We start from the raw sequence: 12932 nt of genomic DNA on the forward strand, positions 1-12932 counted from the left end.
AGTGTGCAGCTTCGGCAGGAAGAGATGTGGGAACCAAAAATGTCTGCTGAGACCATATGAAGCAGGGGCCACACTTCCACAGGGCTAGCCAGGAGGCAGGGGCCTTGGCTAATGGCGTAACGTGTGTTGGGGGGCTGGGACTTCAGGACTCCTGAGTTCTAGCCCACAGCTCTGGGGGCGAGTGAGTTAGGGCGAGCGGATGAGTCGTCAGTGAATCAGCTCCATGCGATGGTGTCTATCTTCCCCAGGAAATAGGTCCGGTGGATGTGGTGAGGCACCACCGGGATTCTCACTCCATCTCCCTGAGACCACAACAAGAGGTCGAGTGGCTGGCTGCTCCTGCCCAGCAGGGGGCGCTGTAGGGAAGGGGCAGGAGCCTTGGCTGGGGGGGGAGCTCCCAGTTACTCCAGTCCCACCTGCTTGCAGAGACAAATCAGTTTCACCACCTCTGCTCTTGCATCTTACAGCCTCTGCACCGTGCACTGGGAACCTGACTGCAGCTGGGATGAGACAGATTCAGCGTAACAGGCCCTGGAGTTCACCCACAAGGGACTGCCCCGCCCGTCTCAGTGCTGCCCCCTGTTGGCCCAGCAGCAGAATGACTGACATCACCACTTCATTTCTCAGCTGCATCAGACATTTAGTGTGCATTGATCACCTCCCCTATTTACCCAGCATTACCATCCAGCCTGGAAACGCAGAGGGGAAGAGTTCAATTCCCCCCCTTGCTGCCCCCCCCCCAAAAAAAACTGATTGAAAAGAACAAAACAACGGGGGGGGGGGGTGAAAAATTCTCCAAATGCTTATTTAGTGGAGTTTAAAATTGACCCAATTTTTTTTCGCTGCCTCCATTTTCTATTCTGCTCCACCCTCCCGCCCGCCCGTTGGAATTTGCTTTGTTTTTTTATGAGCTCTTCGGATTCACATTTGGTTTTTCAACAAGAAAAACGGGATTTGAGAACAACAGGCAAAAAAGAGATACAAACAAGATGTGAAGGGGGAAGGAAACCACAAGGGGGACAGGAAAGAAAACAAATATTAAAAGGCTAATTTTTTTGTCATTTCAGATTTCCCCCACACACGCCCCAAAAAAGGAGGGGAAATTCCAGAGTTTTTAAATCCAAAAAGCCACTTTTTAAAAATGAACCATTTGAACCATTTCTGACCCATTCGCCTCCTTTCCTGGTCTCTAACAGCTAAGCTACGCCCATCTGGCTGAGCCAACAGGATATGATTTTTTGGCCCACGATCCTAGACTTTATTGATGATGTGGCGTGATGCAATCGGATCTACATCCCCAGCCTGTTCCCTGGTCTGCCCGGGGTGTTAGATGCTGTGAGGAGCAGAATGGAATGCAGGCGTCTGCCAGGCCCAAAGGCCTCAAACCACATCGGCTGCCAGCTACGGCTTAGGAAGACAGGAAAGCGTTGTGCAATTGGGAAGCGTTGCTGTCAAAGGCGGGCGGGGGGAGGCGGGGGTCGAGTCCCAACCCTTCCAGCTCTTGGGAGTTAGAGCTTTGCCATCGCCAGATGAGAAAAAGTTAATGTCACGCAACCCTCACAAGAGAGTTGGCATTGTCCCCTTTTATATGTGGGGAAACTGAGGCACAGAGGCGCTTCCCTCACACCCAGCACTTTTGCTTCCACACTACAGCACCCAGCCAGTACCCCAGGCCCATCCCTACAGCACCCCCTGCTGGGAGGGGACAGAACTGGAGTAGCTGGGAGCTCTGCACGCAGCTCACGCTCCTGCAGTATTCCCAACACTCTGATAGCAAATCACTTTTACAGGGAAGCATGACTACAAGGCTGATCCAAAACCCCACGCCGCCACCACCACGTAAGTTAAAGCAGAATTCCCCCCAAATAGTCAGCAGCGGCCTTGGGTTGCATGTCACTCTGGCGCCGACACGGGAGGGCAGCATTGTTCCCACAGAACCATTGCACTGCAATGCCCTGCTGAGAACTGGAAGAGATGCGAAACCTTTCAGACTCTGTGAGTGCACCCCTCTGCCACCGATCCTTGCATCACAGCAGCACTTCAAGTGCCCGTGATCCCCTGCGTGCCAAGCACTGTACAGACACATAGCAAGAGACATGAAGCGCTTACAGTCTGAACAAGGGGACGGATTGTTCTCCCTATTCAACAGCTAGGGAAACTGAGGCACGGGGTGTTGCAGCACCTCGCCCAAACAAGCGAAGCCAGGAGTCTTACAGCCGAACCCGGCACTTAGGCCCCGAGAACATTCATCACGCAGGGGAGGAAAGGATTAAAACCAGGGGCGAGTTGAAGCTCATATTGTCACCGCTAGGGATGTGGTTAGCTTTGTGTGGGTTGTTGTGTAGATTTCCCTTGTTATTGTTTAGGAGGGAACGAGGAGGTGGCGCTGACGCAGACAGAGAGAGAGATACCTCTGGCCTTGAACTCACGTCAGTTTCCACCAGAGAGGTTGGAAGGATATGTGCATTTGGCACCGTGACCGCATCGCCTGTCTCTGTCTCCTCCCTGCTGTGCAGGGAGCTGCCCTGTGATGGGTAGGCTGGGGGCCTGATGTCACACCCTTGAGCTGAGGTGCCAAGCGCGTCAGGCTGTGATGCACCATGATGAGCCAGTTCCAAGCTTGAGGGCCAGGTGAGGGGACAGATAGGTCATGGGTGTCAGCACTCAGGAACAGTTCAAAGCAGTGTTAGGGGGCCTATTCCTTCCCTCTCCAACTTCCCTGGTCCTTCTCGCGTGAGCAGAGAACAATACCCGAAGTCCGAAGGTGCAAACAATTCGATGTTTATTGGGGTGAACTTCCAGCAAGCTTAAATCCAAGTTCCTTTTTCCTCATTTTCGAATCCCAATTTCCTTCCTGTTTGCCCCTAATTTATGTAGTAATAGGCTCCGCTATACCTTAACCAATCATTTTACTGAAATCTATCTAACCAATCCTAACACATTGTAACATACTTCTCTAACCAATTATATCCCACTCCCCTAATTAACTTACACCTAGACAGCAGACAGAAACAATTGGAGAACCAGACAGCGTAACAATAGAAAAGTGTCAAGGATCAGGGGGTAGCCGTGTTAGTCTGTATCCACAAAAACAACAAGGAGTCCGGTGGCACCTTAAAGTCTAACACGTTTTGCCCAAATAAAGATAAAACATACAGAAATGAGGGTTTCGCAACCACAACTATTGAGAAGTGAGTTCTTGCCAGACAGGATGCTTTAACCATCTTTATCTGGTGGTGACGGGCATTATCAGGTCAGGACTGTATTCCTAAGAGCCCAGTAGCACCTGATTTCAATGGGACTAGTTTGGAATGTGAGGATGTGACCGTTGGCTTCCAAGGTTATGGCTGCCTTGCCAAAGGCCCCCTTAGCCATGGGGTGGCCAACCTGAGCCTGAGAAGGAGCCAGAATTTACCAATGTACATTGCCAAAGAGCCACAGTAACACATCAGCAGCCCCCCCATCTGCTCCCCCATGGTCCCAGCTCCTCCCACCCACCGGCAGCCTCCCCTCCCTCCCTGCACCTCCCAATCAGCTGTTTCCTGGCGTGGAGGCTGGGGGGGGGGGAGCGAGGGCACGGCAGGCTCAGGGGAGGGGGCAGGAAGGGATGGAGTGGGGGCAGGGGCAGGAGTTGAGCAGTGAGCCCCCCCCACCACCACCACCAGGCACATTGGAAAGTTGGCCCCTGTAGCTCCAGCCCCGGAGTTGGTGTCTATACAAGGAGCGGCATATTAACTTCTGAAGAGCTTGGTTGGCCACCCCTGCCTTAGCCTATGAACCAGGCCTCAGACTCTCCTAGTGAGAGAAGGCCCATGCACAGGTGGACTGTGGTTTTGAGTCTTTGTTTTATACCTTTGTAACTTTTAAGTGATAAAAATACACCCACATTCTGAAAGTAGAGGCCTTTACAGACAGGCCTGAATATCTATATCCTAATGACCAGTTCGGCATCCAACAACTGCTGAAAGAAGTGGCATGTCTCACTGGATCCTTTGACAGGGAGTTTCCTGCCCACCCCGAGGCGACTAGCTGAGGCCAAGGGCTGGATGGACCATAGAGGGGTAACTTCCCCCCTCTTATAAGCTCTCTCCCTGGGAAGTGGTGGTGAATGTTGGCCGGGGACAGTCGGCTGGACTAGCCCCGAAGTAGAATCAAGCCCTAGATGAATTCCTGTCTCTCAGTGATCCAGGACCTTTTGAAAAGGATTAATAACATCCCATCCAGAGACGGGTTCTCTTGAGAGTCCTGCGTGAGGTGGATCAGCTGTCTCTAGACTCATTTCCAGCTCAACACGGTGCTGAATGTTTCCAGAGTAGGCCCATTCAGGAGCAGTGAGAAGATGCTCACGTGTGACCCCATTGGGAGATCTTTCCAAGAGACCGGGAATGCTCTCTGGTACCACCACATCACTTGGAGCTGGGTTAAGAGTAGATTTCCAGACCATAACTTGGGAAATGTCTTGCATTCACCCTGACCCAAAGTCTCCTGGTTGGGTAACCTCCTATGGATGGACCATAAGAGGACCACAACTCTGGAACGTCACTCAAGTTTTAACGTACGACAAAACCTCCAGAAGGTCGGGAGAAGTAGCCATGGGGCAGATTCTGCTCTCTTTTTTTTACAGAATGCAATGAAGTTGCTCCGATTTGCACCAAGATAGCAAGAACAATTCTGGGTCTTCTTTCAAAGGGTGAGTGGATGAGGGCAGAGCAAAAGATTCTTATGGCGAATGGCGGAGACCAACATTTTCAGCAGCTGGCACTGAATTTAGCAGCCAACTGTGAAAATCAGGCCCTTGCTGTCTAAGTGGTCAGCACCACCACTCCAACTGAGGTCACTTCTTAAGCGTTAGGCTGAAGGTCCATCTGGTTGGAGATGTAGAAGCAAAGGTACCAGGAAAAGTTTTGGCCATGTGACAAACTTACAAAGCCACGTAGGCTGCATCTCCCCAGACCAATGCAGGGCTAGTCAGTACTGGACTTACAGTTCTTTAGACGTATGGCCAACTGAATATTGACCGACCACCGGGGGCTAGTGGAGAAAGGCCGGGTTAGACAGCGTGGCTTTTTCCAAAGGACGGAAAGATCTGCTGGATAATTAACACAGAAAAACAGATTCTGATCTGCCTCAACTCACATTCCTCCTTACAACAGTCCGACTGGAGCGTTGGGCCCAAAAGGATCAAAGAAACCAAATTATAAACTACAGTGCAAGTTCATTTGGACTCTTGAGTATAAATAGTTTATTATTGATGGACGCGTCCATTTTAACTGCTGTATCAAAATAAATAAGCAATTTAAAGTGCATACTAAATATATAGTATATATATTCCAGAAGTGTTTTTACAAAACAAGTTAGAGCATATATGACAATAATACACCTGCGTCTTAGCTCTTCCCACGCACATAGTTCAGGCCTTATTTCAATAAATGAGAACAAGCACTTTCCAGCCACCAGAGAACAAGTGTCCTAAAATCAGAGGTTCTCTGCCTATGGGGTTACACCCTTTCACACTCTTTAGGATGAGAGGAAAGGGAATCCCTAGATGCTTTTTGTAAAGGATGGAAAAGGTTAAGAAACTACTCCTCTAAACTCACTCATGACTGAGTTTACCTTAGTACTTGTGGGTTAATCCACTGGTTGGAAATAAAAATGTATTGCTAATAAATACTTAAACTGTAAAATATATGTTCATATATTAAATATACCCCAGTATGGAGGAAGAAAATGCATACATCTGAATGTCAGACAAGCTTTCACCGACAATGTGTTAAAAACACACAGATCTGGAACCACTGTTGCTTTACCTAAGAGGTTCTGAAGAGCATCATTGCAACAGAACAGCACTGAGCTATGGAAGTCTTTATTCCAGAAGTGCAAAGTCCCTCCAATCCCAGCTGAGGTCAAGGTGAGTTGCAGTCTCATCTCCTTTAATAAAAAGATCAGGGCCCCAATAACTTAGGAGCCAGCACTGCCCACTTGCTGCGTGCGGAATAGTATCTTACTCTGAGTAATGCTATTGCAGTGATAGACTTGAGCCTTTGATAAGTGCAGTTTGAAGTCAAGTTATTGGCATGATTGTAGTTACTCTGTGCAGGGTTACCAGTCCCAAGCATTCAAAATATCACAAGTCAGGCTGCACAAAAATCGTGAGCTTGGCTGAAAAAAATAAAAATCAGGAGATTTAAAAAGGATATAAATAAAATTGGAATTACTTTTATTTGCTTTCTGGATTTCGCACTTTAGGGGGCCACTTTTTTTCCAGCATTTCTCCACAAACTAGAGCTAGGATTGATTTTTTTTAAAACGATTCCTGAGACTTTGTTGCATTCACATGACACTAGAGCCTGGGGCTTTAAGAAAAGGACTAAATATCCCAAGACTCATGATAAAGTCATGAAAGTTGGCAACTGTTGTATCTGCTAATTTAAGCATCTCTAAATTGCTTTAAAAATAATCACAATCTGCTTAAATAACTCAAGAAGACTCCTGGGAAAGCTGTTGCGACCCCCGGCCAAGTGACTATTAGGGATTAAATACGTTTTTTTAATAATCCCATTTATGCTGTTTACACGTCACTCAGATTGTACAGTGGAAACCAGCTAGTCAATTTCCACCCTGAGCTACCACCACAACCAGGAAATGGAAATTGACGAGACATTGTGCTAGTGAGTAAGACCCAATTTTAGGAGCGTCGCAGAAGGCTGTTTAAATTCTAAACGGACTCTTTCCAATTAAGTTTCAAACAGATGCATTTTCACAAGTGTATTTTTAGTAGTAAATTTTTTGGCGGGAAGGGGGCCACACAGATGCTGACACTCTCCACTTTAAGACACATAATCACAGAATGCAAAATATAATGATTAGGCAAACGCCCTCTTGTAACAAATCTGTCGCCTCTTAGGGCTTCATGGCGACAAGCTCAGATAGATCTCAGACCTTCCTGCTGCAGAAGAACAGGCCTCAATCTACTTCTCCTAAAAGAGAATCTCCACTAGCTTTCAGCAATATAGGGCCTATGACACACGACTGAGCAGTTGCAATGCCAGCCAGCAGTGGGCAATGGCTAAACCACACTGATCAGCACCATACGCTAGCCGCCATAAGACCAAACGGATGGCATAATACCACATGCAGCAATGATCGGATAATCATAATACTGACAGTCACGGGAATTACTCCATCAGAATTAAGGTTGCCGTGTCAGTCCTTGTCAACATTTAGAGCAACCCACTCACACAAATAAAAAAACAAAAGCAGCACCGTTCATTCAATCTCCCAGTTGCTTACAATAAATTACAGAACGCTAAAGAAACACACAATAATAAATATCACTGATCGCTAAAAACAGACCCACGCCGGTTCTTCGGTGTGCCAAGCGCGCCCCACAGCGTGTTCCTTCCGTTTCAGTCCTGCTTCGAATGGAAACCAGCTGTCGCCACTCCAAGCGACGGTGCCGTGCCAGAGCTAGCAACGCACCGCGTTTTCCCAGTGTCTGTTGCTGATTGTTAGCCTGGGAATTTTGCTAGGTGGAATCTACCCTCCACAACCTCTAGCAGAGAGTCCGAGAGAACCGAAGGCGATACTGACTGCCACTCCCACCGCTGAGGTCCTTGCTCCCACCTACTGGTCTGCTGACTCGGCAGAGCTAGATAACCTAAAGAGGCCAAAGAAGTTGTCTTTTTTGTCGGTTTGGTCCAGCTGCCAGTTATCAATGTCTGTTTTATTAGTGTCCATCGTCACGTAGAGAGAGTCGCCTTTTTTCAGAGGCTGCAGAACCGCCGAGAACTTGGACATGGTCTCTTCCGAATTGGAGGACAAGTGCAGGGAGATGGTCAGGACCGTGCTGCGGGTGCCCCTGGTCTGCTGGTTGACGATCAGTTTGACTGTTTGCGGCTTGCTGCAAGATAACGTCTTATCAACGCATTTGACAGCCAGCTGGGCGTAGATAAAATAGAGGCCTCCGACCTTCACCTCCAGCTTGTGCGATGTGTCGTGGTAGTCGAAGTGGGAGCTGAGAACCACTCCATCAATACCCTGGAGATGATCGAACTCCATTACCCTCTCCTTGATTACAGCTGCAGAAACAGGGTAGAAGAGGGAAGGCATGTTAGTTATCTTTGAAGAGGGGGGGATAAAGACTCAGTTTCCCCAGCTGCGAAATGGGGAGAATGATCACGACCTTTGAAAAGGGCGATAGAAGAGCTGGGGCCTGCGAAGTGTGGGAGTGTACTAGTGACCTGGCTAGTCAACGCATGCACCACAGTGACCACTGCTCAACCGTGTGTCCGGCTCTGCACTGACCAGAGCTAATGAGAGATTCTCCTTTAGCGGCAAGGGTTGTCTAACCACTAGACAACACGTCCTCACCCCAATCCTCAGCTCATGGATTTCTCCATCCTACCGCAGAGCCCTGTGCTATGTCTACGGGAGATCCAGCCCCAGCACGAGCTCGTGGGTCCGAGGCAGGGGGCTTTTCAGGCATTCCCTCACACTGGGACTGCTGCCTTCGGACTTCTCCGCATTCGGTTTTATTGTTGCAAGCAGTGAAACCATTTCCTTCCTGCTCCCATAGGCAGGAGAAGGTCACATGCTGCAGAATAAGCCAACATGACTCATGTCAATCTGGCGGCCTGGACTCTGTTCGCGTGAGCCATGAACAATGTATTCAGAGCTGTAGCACTCTCTAGGGTCCGCTGCTGGCAACACGTCCTAGCTTTCTATTTTCACGGCCTTCTCTTTATGCTCTGCCTTAACAGAGCCTTTAGGCAGAGTCTGTATCCCATATGGTAACAGCGCCCCATTTCTAGACACCCCATTGGATTCTCCCAAGCATCTATAACCAAGACAACTGTCATTGACTCTAGGAGGGGTGAGGTGCTCATACAGCAGCAATCCATGCTGGAGAGAAAAATCCACAATTAACTCTTTGGAGGCTGGGAACTATATCCACCCAGCCTTGTAACTATGCATTGGTCCAAGTCAGGAGGCTGGAGAACCCCCAGAGTTCTAGTGGTTAGGTGAAATAACAAATCAGCCCCACCTCACCATCTGTTTTATGGCTCTTTCACCCAGAGAGATCTCAAAAGCACTCACTGCTTGACTCCACCAGCTTTATACTTCAGAACCACTTAGGTCTACCATGGAAATGCAGCCACCTCTGGGGTGGAGCAGAACAGATTTACGAGCGATTTAGGTCACATCCCTAAATCATCCATTGTGCCCTCGAATTTAAGAATCATCTGTCTTACACCTTCCTCCTCCACTACCTTCATGTCTGAACACTTCACAATACTTCTGTGACAGCCACCCAGCAGTTTCAGAGAGGAAGCAAATGGGGATCTCACTTATCCAACGGAAAGTATGTCTGTGGTTTAGGTCAGCAGAATATAACTAGAGTTTGAATTTAGTCAAGACAGTGAAGGTAGCAACCTACTCCCTGTATGGGATTTTTGTCTAAAGGAGCAGGAGGAGACAAGAATTTGGTTTGGCATTGCATCCAAAATGTAATGTGGTCTGGGCTTCTGGTTTAGAGGCTAGAGCACCCCTGATTAAATGAAGAACAGGAGTATTTGTGGCACCTGAGAGACTAACAAATGTATTTGAGCATAAGCTTGCGTGGGGCTACAGCCCACTTCATCAGATGCAAACCTGAAACCTGATTAAATGAACACCGGCTTAGTTGGATGGGAGAGCTGTTAAGTATTGGTCCAGCTCAAACCTGCTTAGATCTGCAGTGTGACAGAGACAGATTTCCCTACTGTACAAACAGCATGAGTTTTAAAGTCTCCTTTGATGCACAGATGGCGTGGACCGGGGGGAATTATCCAGCCCATTGGTACCCTGCCCACCCGGCCGGGCCAGACAAACAGCAGTTACATCGGTTCGTGTATGCCGGCGATGCAAACAATGTATTAGTCTCCCATCCCAGAGCCTCAAAGGTATTTAGGTCCCCCAAACTCCCATTTGTCCCCCTTTAGGAAAGGGAAAACAGGAGCCATTAATGTCAAGTAACTGTAAAATACTTACCGCTTGTGGGCATCATCTGGACCCCAGCCTCCTGAAAAGAGGAAAAGAGAGGGTTTGTTTTACAAAAAAAGATGCTCAGAGAACCGCTGTTTTCTGCAAGGGTCAGACAAGACACTATGTTCCCCCCCAGACACCTTAGCGAATATGGCAGCACCAACTAGATAATATAAATTAGACCCAACGGACGTAGACTCAAAGGCAGGGCCCGGGCGCATGCGAACGTTTGGGGAAGTTGAGATGCAGAACTTCAGAGCCGAGAAGCTGTCAGCTGGGAATGAAAAGGACTTTCCAGCGGCCTGACGGTCACACACAATGACATTTTGCAAAGGCGGGCACTGGGGTTTCTGGGCTGTTGTTTTCCGGTGACGTCCCAGGCCCGTTTTTCAAGTTATGCCCGCGGCAGCCGTTGACTTGGGTTTGTGTCGCAAGTACCCGGCGCCTCTAGAAATTGGGCCCCAATGTGGCAAGTCGATCACTGGGTTAAATGGAGAGCGCTCCCAGTCACAGGTGATGGAACGAGGGGTGCTGCCCCTGGCTTGAAGAGGTTTCCATTACATACAAGGTTTACAGATTGGTTCAACGGCTGTCAGCATCACCCGCTATACAAAGTGTTGCAGCACCTCCGCTCCCAGTCCTGCTTAGCTGGCAGGATCTGCGGCAAAACCTAACGCAACTACTGGCCGCTGACTTAGGGCTTAAAGTGTCACATCCCTAAATCACCCACCATGCCCTAAAATTAAGAATCAGCTACCTCACACCGTCCTCCTCCCTCACCCGTAGCATCTGAACACTGCCCAGTACTCCTGTGACATAGGAGAGTGGGGAAACTGAGGCACGGAGCTGAAGTGACTTGCTCAGGGTCACACAGACAGTCTGTGGCAGGGCTGGGAATTCAACGCAGGTCTCCCATGGCCCAGGCCAGCACCCTACCCCCTAGGCCACCCTTCCTCAGCATACAGCTCCTTGCGCGTGAAGAGGTTAAGCAATGGCTGTCCAAACAATCAGTGCACTTGGGCATTTACACCTGAAGTGTTGGCGAGGGGTCCCAAAGGTCTGGCATGGAAAGTGGGAGAGGAGGACCCCACGGGGCAGGGAGACAGACAGCTAGCCAAGGGGAGAGACCCTACCCCCACTATCTCCACACACACACACAGAGCCCACCCGGCCGGGCCAGACAAACAGACAGACCCTCCTCTCCCCAGAGAGACAGCGCCCCACACTGCCAGGAACAGACAGGCAGGAGGGGACGGGGGACTGTCCTGGCCGGACACACAGACCCCTGCCTTGTGGGCAGGGAGACAGAAGGGTCCCCGGTCGCTGGGGCAGACAGACAGGGGACCGTGGGCTGGACAGACGCCTTCTCGCCACCTCCTTACCTTTCTCATTCTGGGCAGGGCTGGGGGAGCCTCCGGGGTCTCCAGCGGCCGGGGCAGGACCCTCCAGGCCGAGAACAAGGCGAGCGCCAGGATCGCTGCGCCCAGGGCGCACAGCCCCACGAGCAGACACCAGTCCAGGCTCCGGCAGGGGCAGGCGCGTCGGGAGCCGGCCCGGAGGAGGCTCTCGGGGTCCTGGCTGTGCTCTAGAGCCGTCATGGGGCCAGGCGGCTGCTCCCTCCGAGCTGGGGCTGGGGTCCGGGGCAGAAATGAGCCAGCACCGCCCGGCGCAGCGGCTTTATAGGCGCGGGGCGGACCTGGGAGGGAGGCGCCGAGGGAAGCGGGAGCGCGGCTGAGAATTTCCACTGACAGCACAGGGGACAGGAAAGGAAAGAACTGCGGGGAAAGTAACCCGTTCATCATGGGGACCCGGGGGGAGCGGGGGAGAGAGACAGAGACAGAGAGAGACAAGGCAGGAGGGAGAAAGAATTGATGAGTATGAAAGAAAGAGGGGATGAGTGAGAGAAGGTATTAGTGAGAAAGAAAGAAAGAAAGAAAGAAAGAAAGAAAGAAAGAAAGACTGAGATGGTAGGGCCAGGGGGGTCGGCAACCTTTCCGAAGTGGTGTGTCCACTCTTCCTTTATTCACTCCGATTTAAGGGGTCGCGTGCCAGTCCTACATTGTAACGTGTTTAGAAGGTCTCTTTCTCTACGTCGATAACATCGAACTAAACTATTGTTGTATGTAAAGTCAATAAGGTTTTTAAAATGTTTAAGAAGCTTCATTTAAAATTAAATGAAAATGCAGAGCCCCCCGGACCGGTGGCCTGGACCCAGTGCGAGTGCCACTGAAAATCAGCTCGCGTGCCGCCTTCGGCACGTGCGCCATAGGTTGCCTACCCCTAGGGGAAGCGGCTGGGCAGAGGGCAGCGTGAGATGGCATGGGAAGGGAGATGGGCAAAGGGGATTGTGAGATGGCATGGGAAGGGGATGGGCAAAGGGGAGCATGAGATGATATGGGAAGGCAGGATGGGCAAAGGGGAGCACCCGGGGAATATACCGTCTTGCACCGCTCAAGGTGGGCAGTGCCCATTTATTAATTGGTTCACCACTTCAGCGATGGAAAGTGGACATACGCCAGCCTTTGCCAACCTCAGCAGATTTACCCCACACTTCATACAAACTCACTGGTAAAGAAAAACAAACAAATGTGTTGACTATAAAAGGGAGATGGTAAGTGATTATAAGTCAAAGTACAGCAAGTCGGATTTGGTCAAATGAAATAAAAGCGAAACGCATTCTAAGCTGATCTTTCAGTGCTCTTACAAACTTAGATGCTTCTCACCACAGGCTGGCTGGTTTCCCTTCAGCCAGGCTCTCCCACCTGATCAGCGCCTCAGTCGCTTGGTGGTGGTGGTGTCTGTAGATGTAGGTGGAAGAGAGAGGAAGAGCATGGCAAACGTCTCTCCCTTTTATCATGTTCTTTCTTCCCTCATGACTTTGCACCCCCTCCCCTTCAGAGTTAGGTGAG

At 50.0% G+C, this 12932-nt stretch overlaps 1 protein-coding gene across 1 annotated transcript; it reads right to left on the minus strand.

The window, feature by feature from the left end:
- Positions 1-4868: 4868 nt before the first annotated feature.
- LOC128828294 (uncharacterized) lies at positions 4869-11657 on the minus strand. The gene is made up of 3 exons (XM_054012827.1): positions 11406-11657; positions 10030-10060; positions 4869-8078 (listed from the first exon to the last, which is right to left on the minus strand). Exons 1-3 carry the CDS (start codon positions 11619-11621, stop codon positions 7624-7626), a joined length of 702 nt encoding a protein of 233 aa, XP_053868802.1. The 5' UTR covers positions 11622-11657; the 3' UTR covers positions 4869-7623.
- Between the last annotated feature and the right edge of the window lie 1275 nt (positions 11658-12932).

Source organism: Malaclemys terrapin, chromosome 23 (genome assembly GCF_027887155.1).
Source record: "Malaclemys terrapin pileata isolate rMalTer1 chromosome 23, rMalTer1.hap1, whole genome shotgun sequence".
NCBI lineage: Eukaryota > Metazoa > Chordata > Testudines > Emydidae > Malaclemys > Malaclemys terrapin.

What these genes read in the sequence shown, in the direction of transcription:
- LOC128828294 (XM_054012827.1), bottom strand. Translation starts at nt 11,621, where the DNA reads ATGACGGCTCTAGAGCACAGCCAGGACCCCGAGAGCCTCCTCCGGGCC. An exon ending in CCCTGCCCAGAATGAGAAAG is followed by an intron (nt 10,061 to 11,405) that starts GTAAGGAGGTGG and finishes TCCTCTTTTCAG; the next exon opens with GAGGCTGGGGTCCAGATGAT. An exon ending in CCAGATGATGCCCACAAGCG is followed by an intron (nt 8,079 to 10,029) that starts GTAAGTATTTTA and finishes CTGTTTCTGCAG; the next exon opens with CTGTAATCAAGGAGAGGGTA.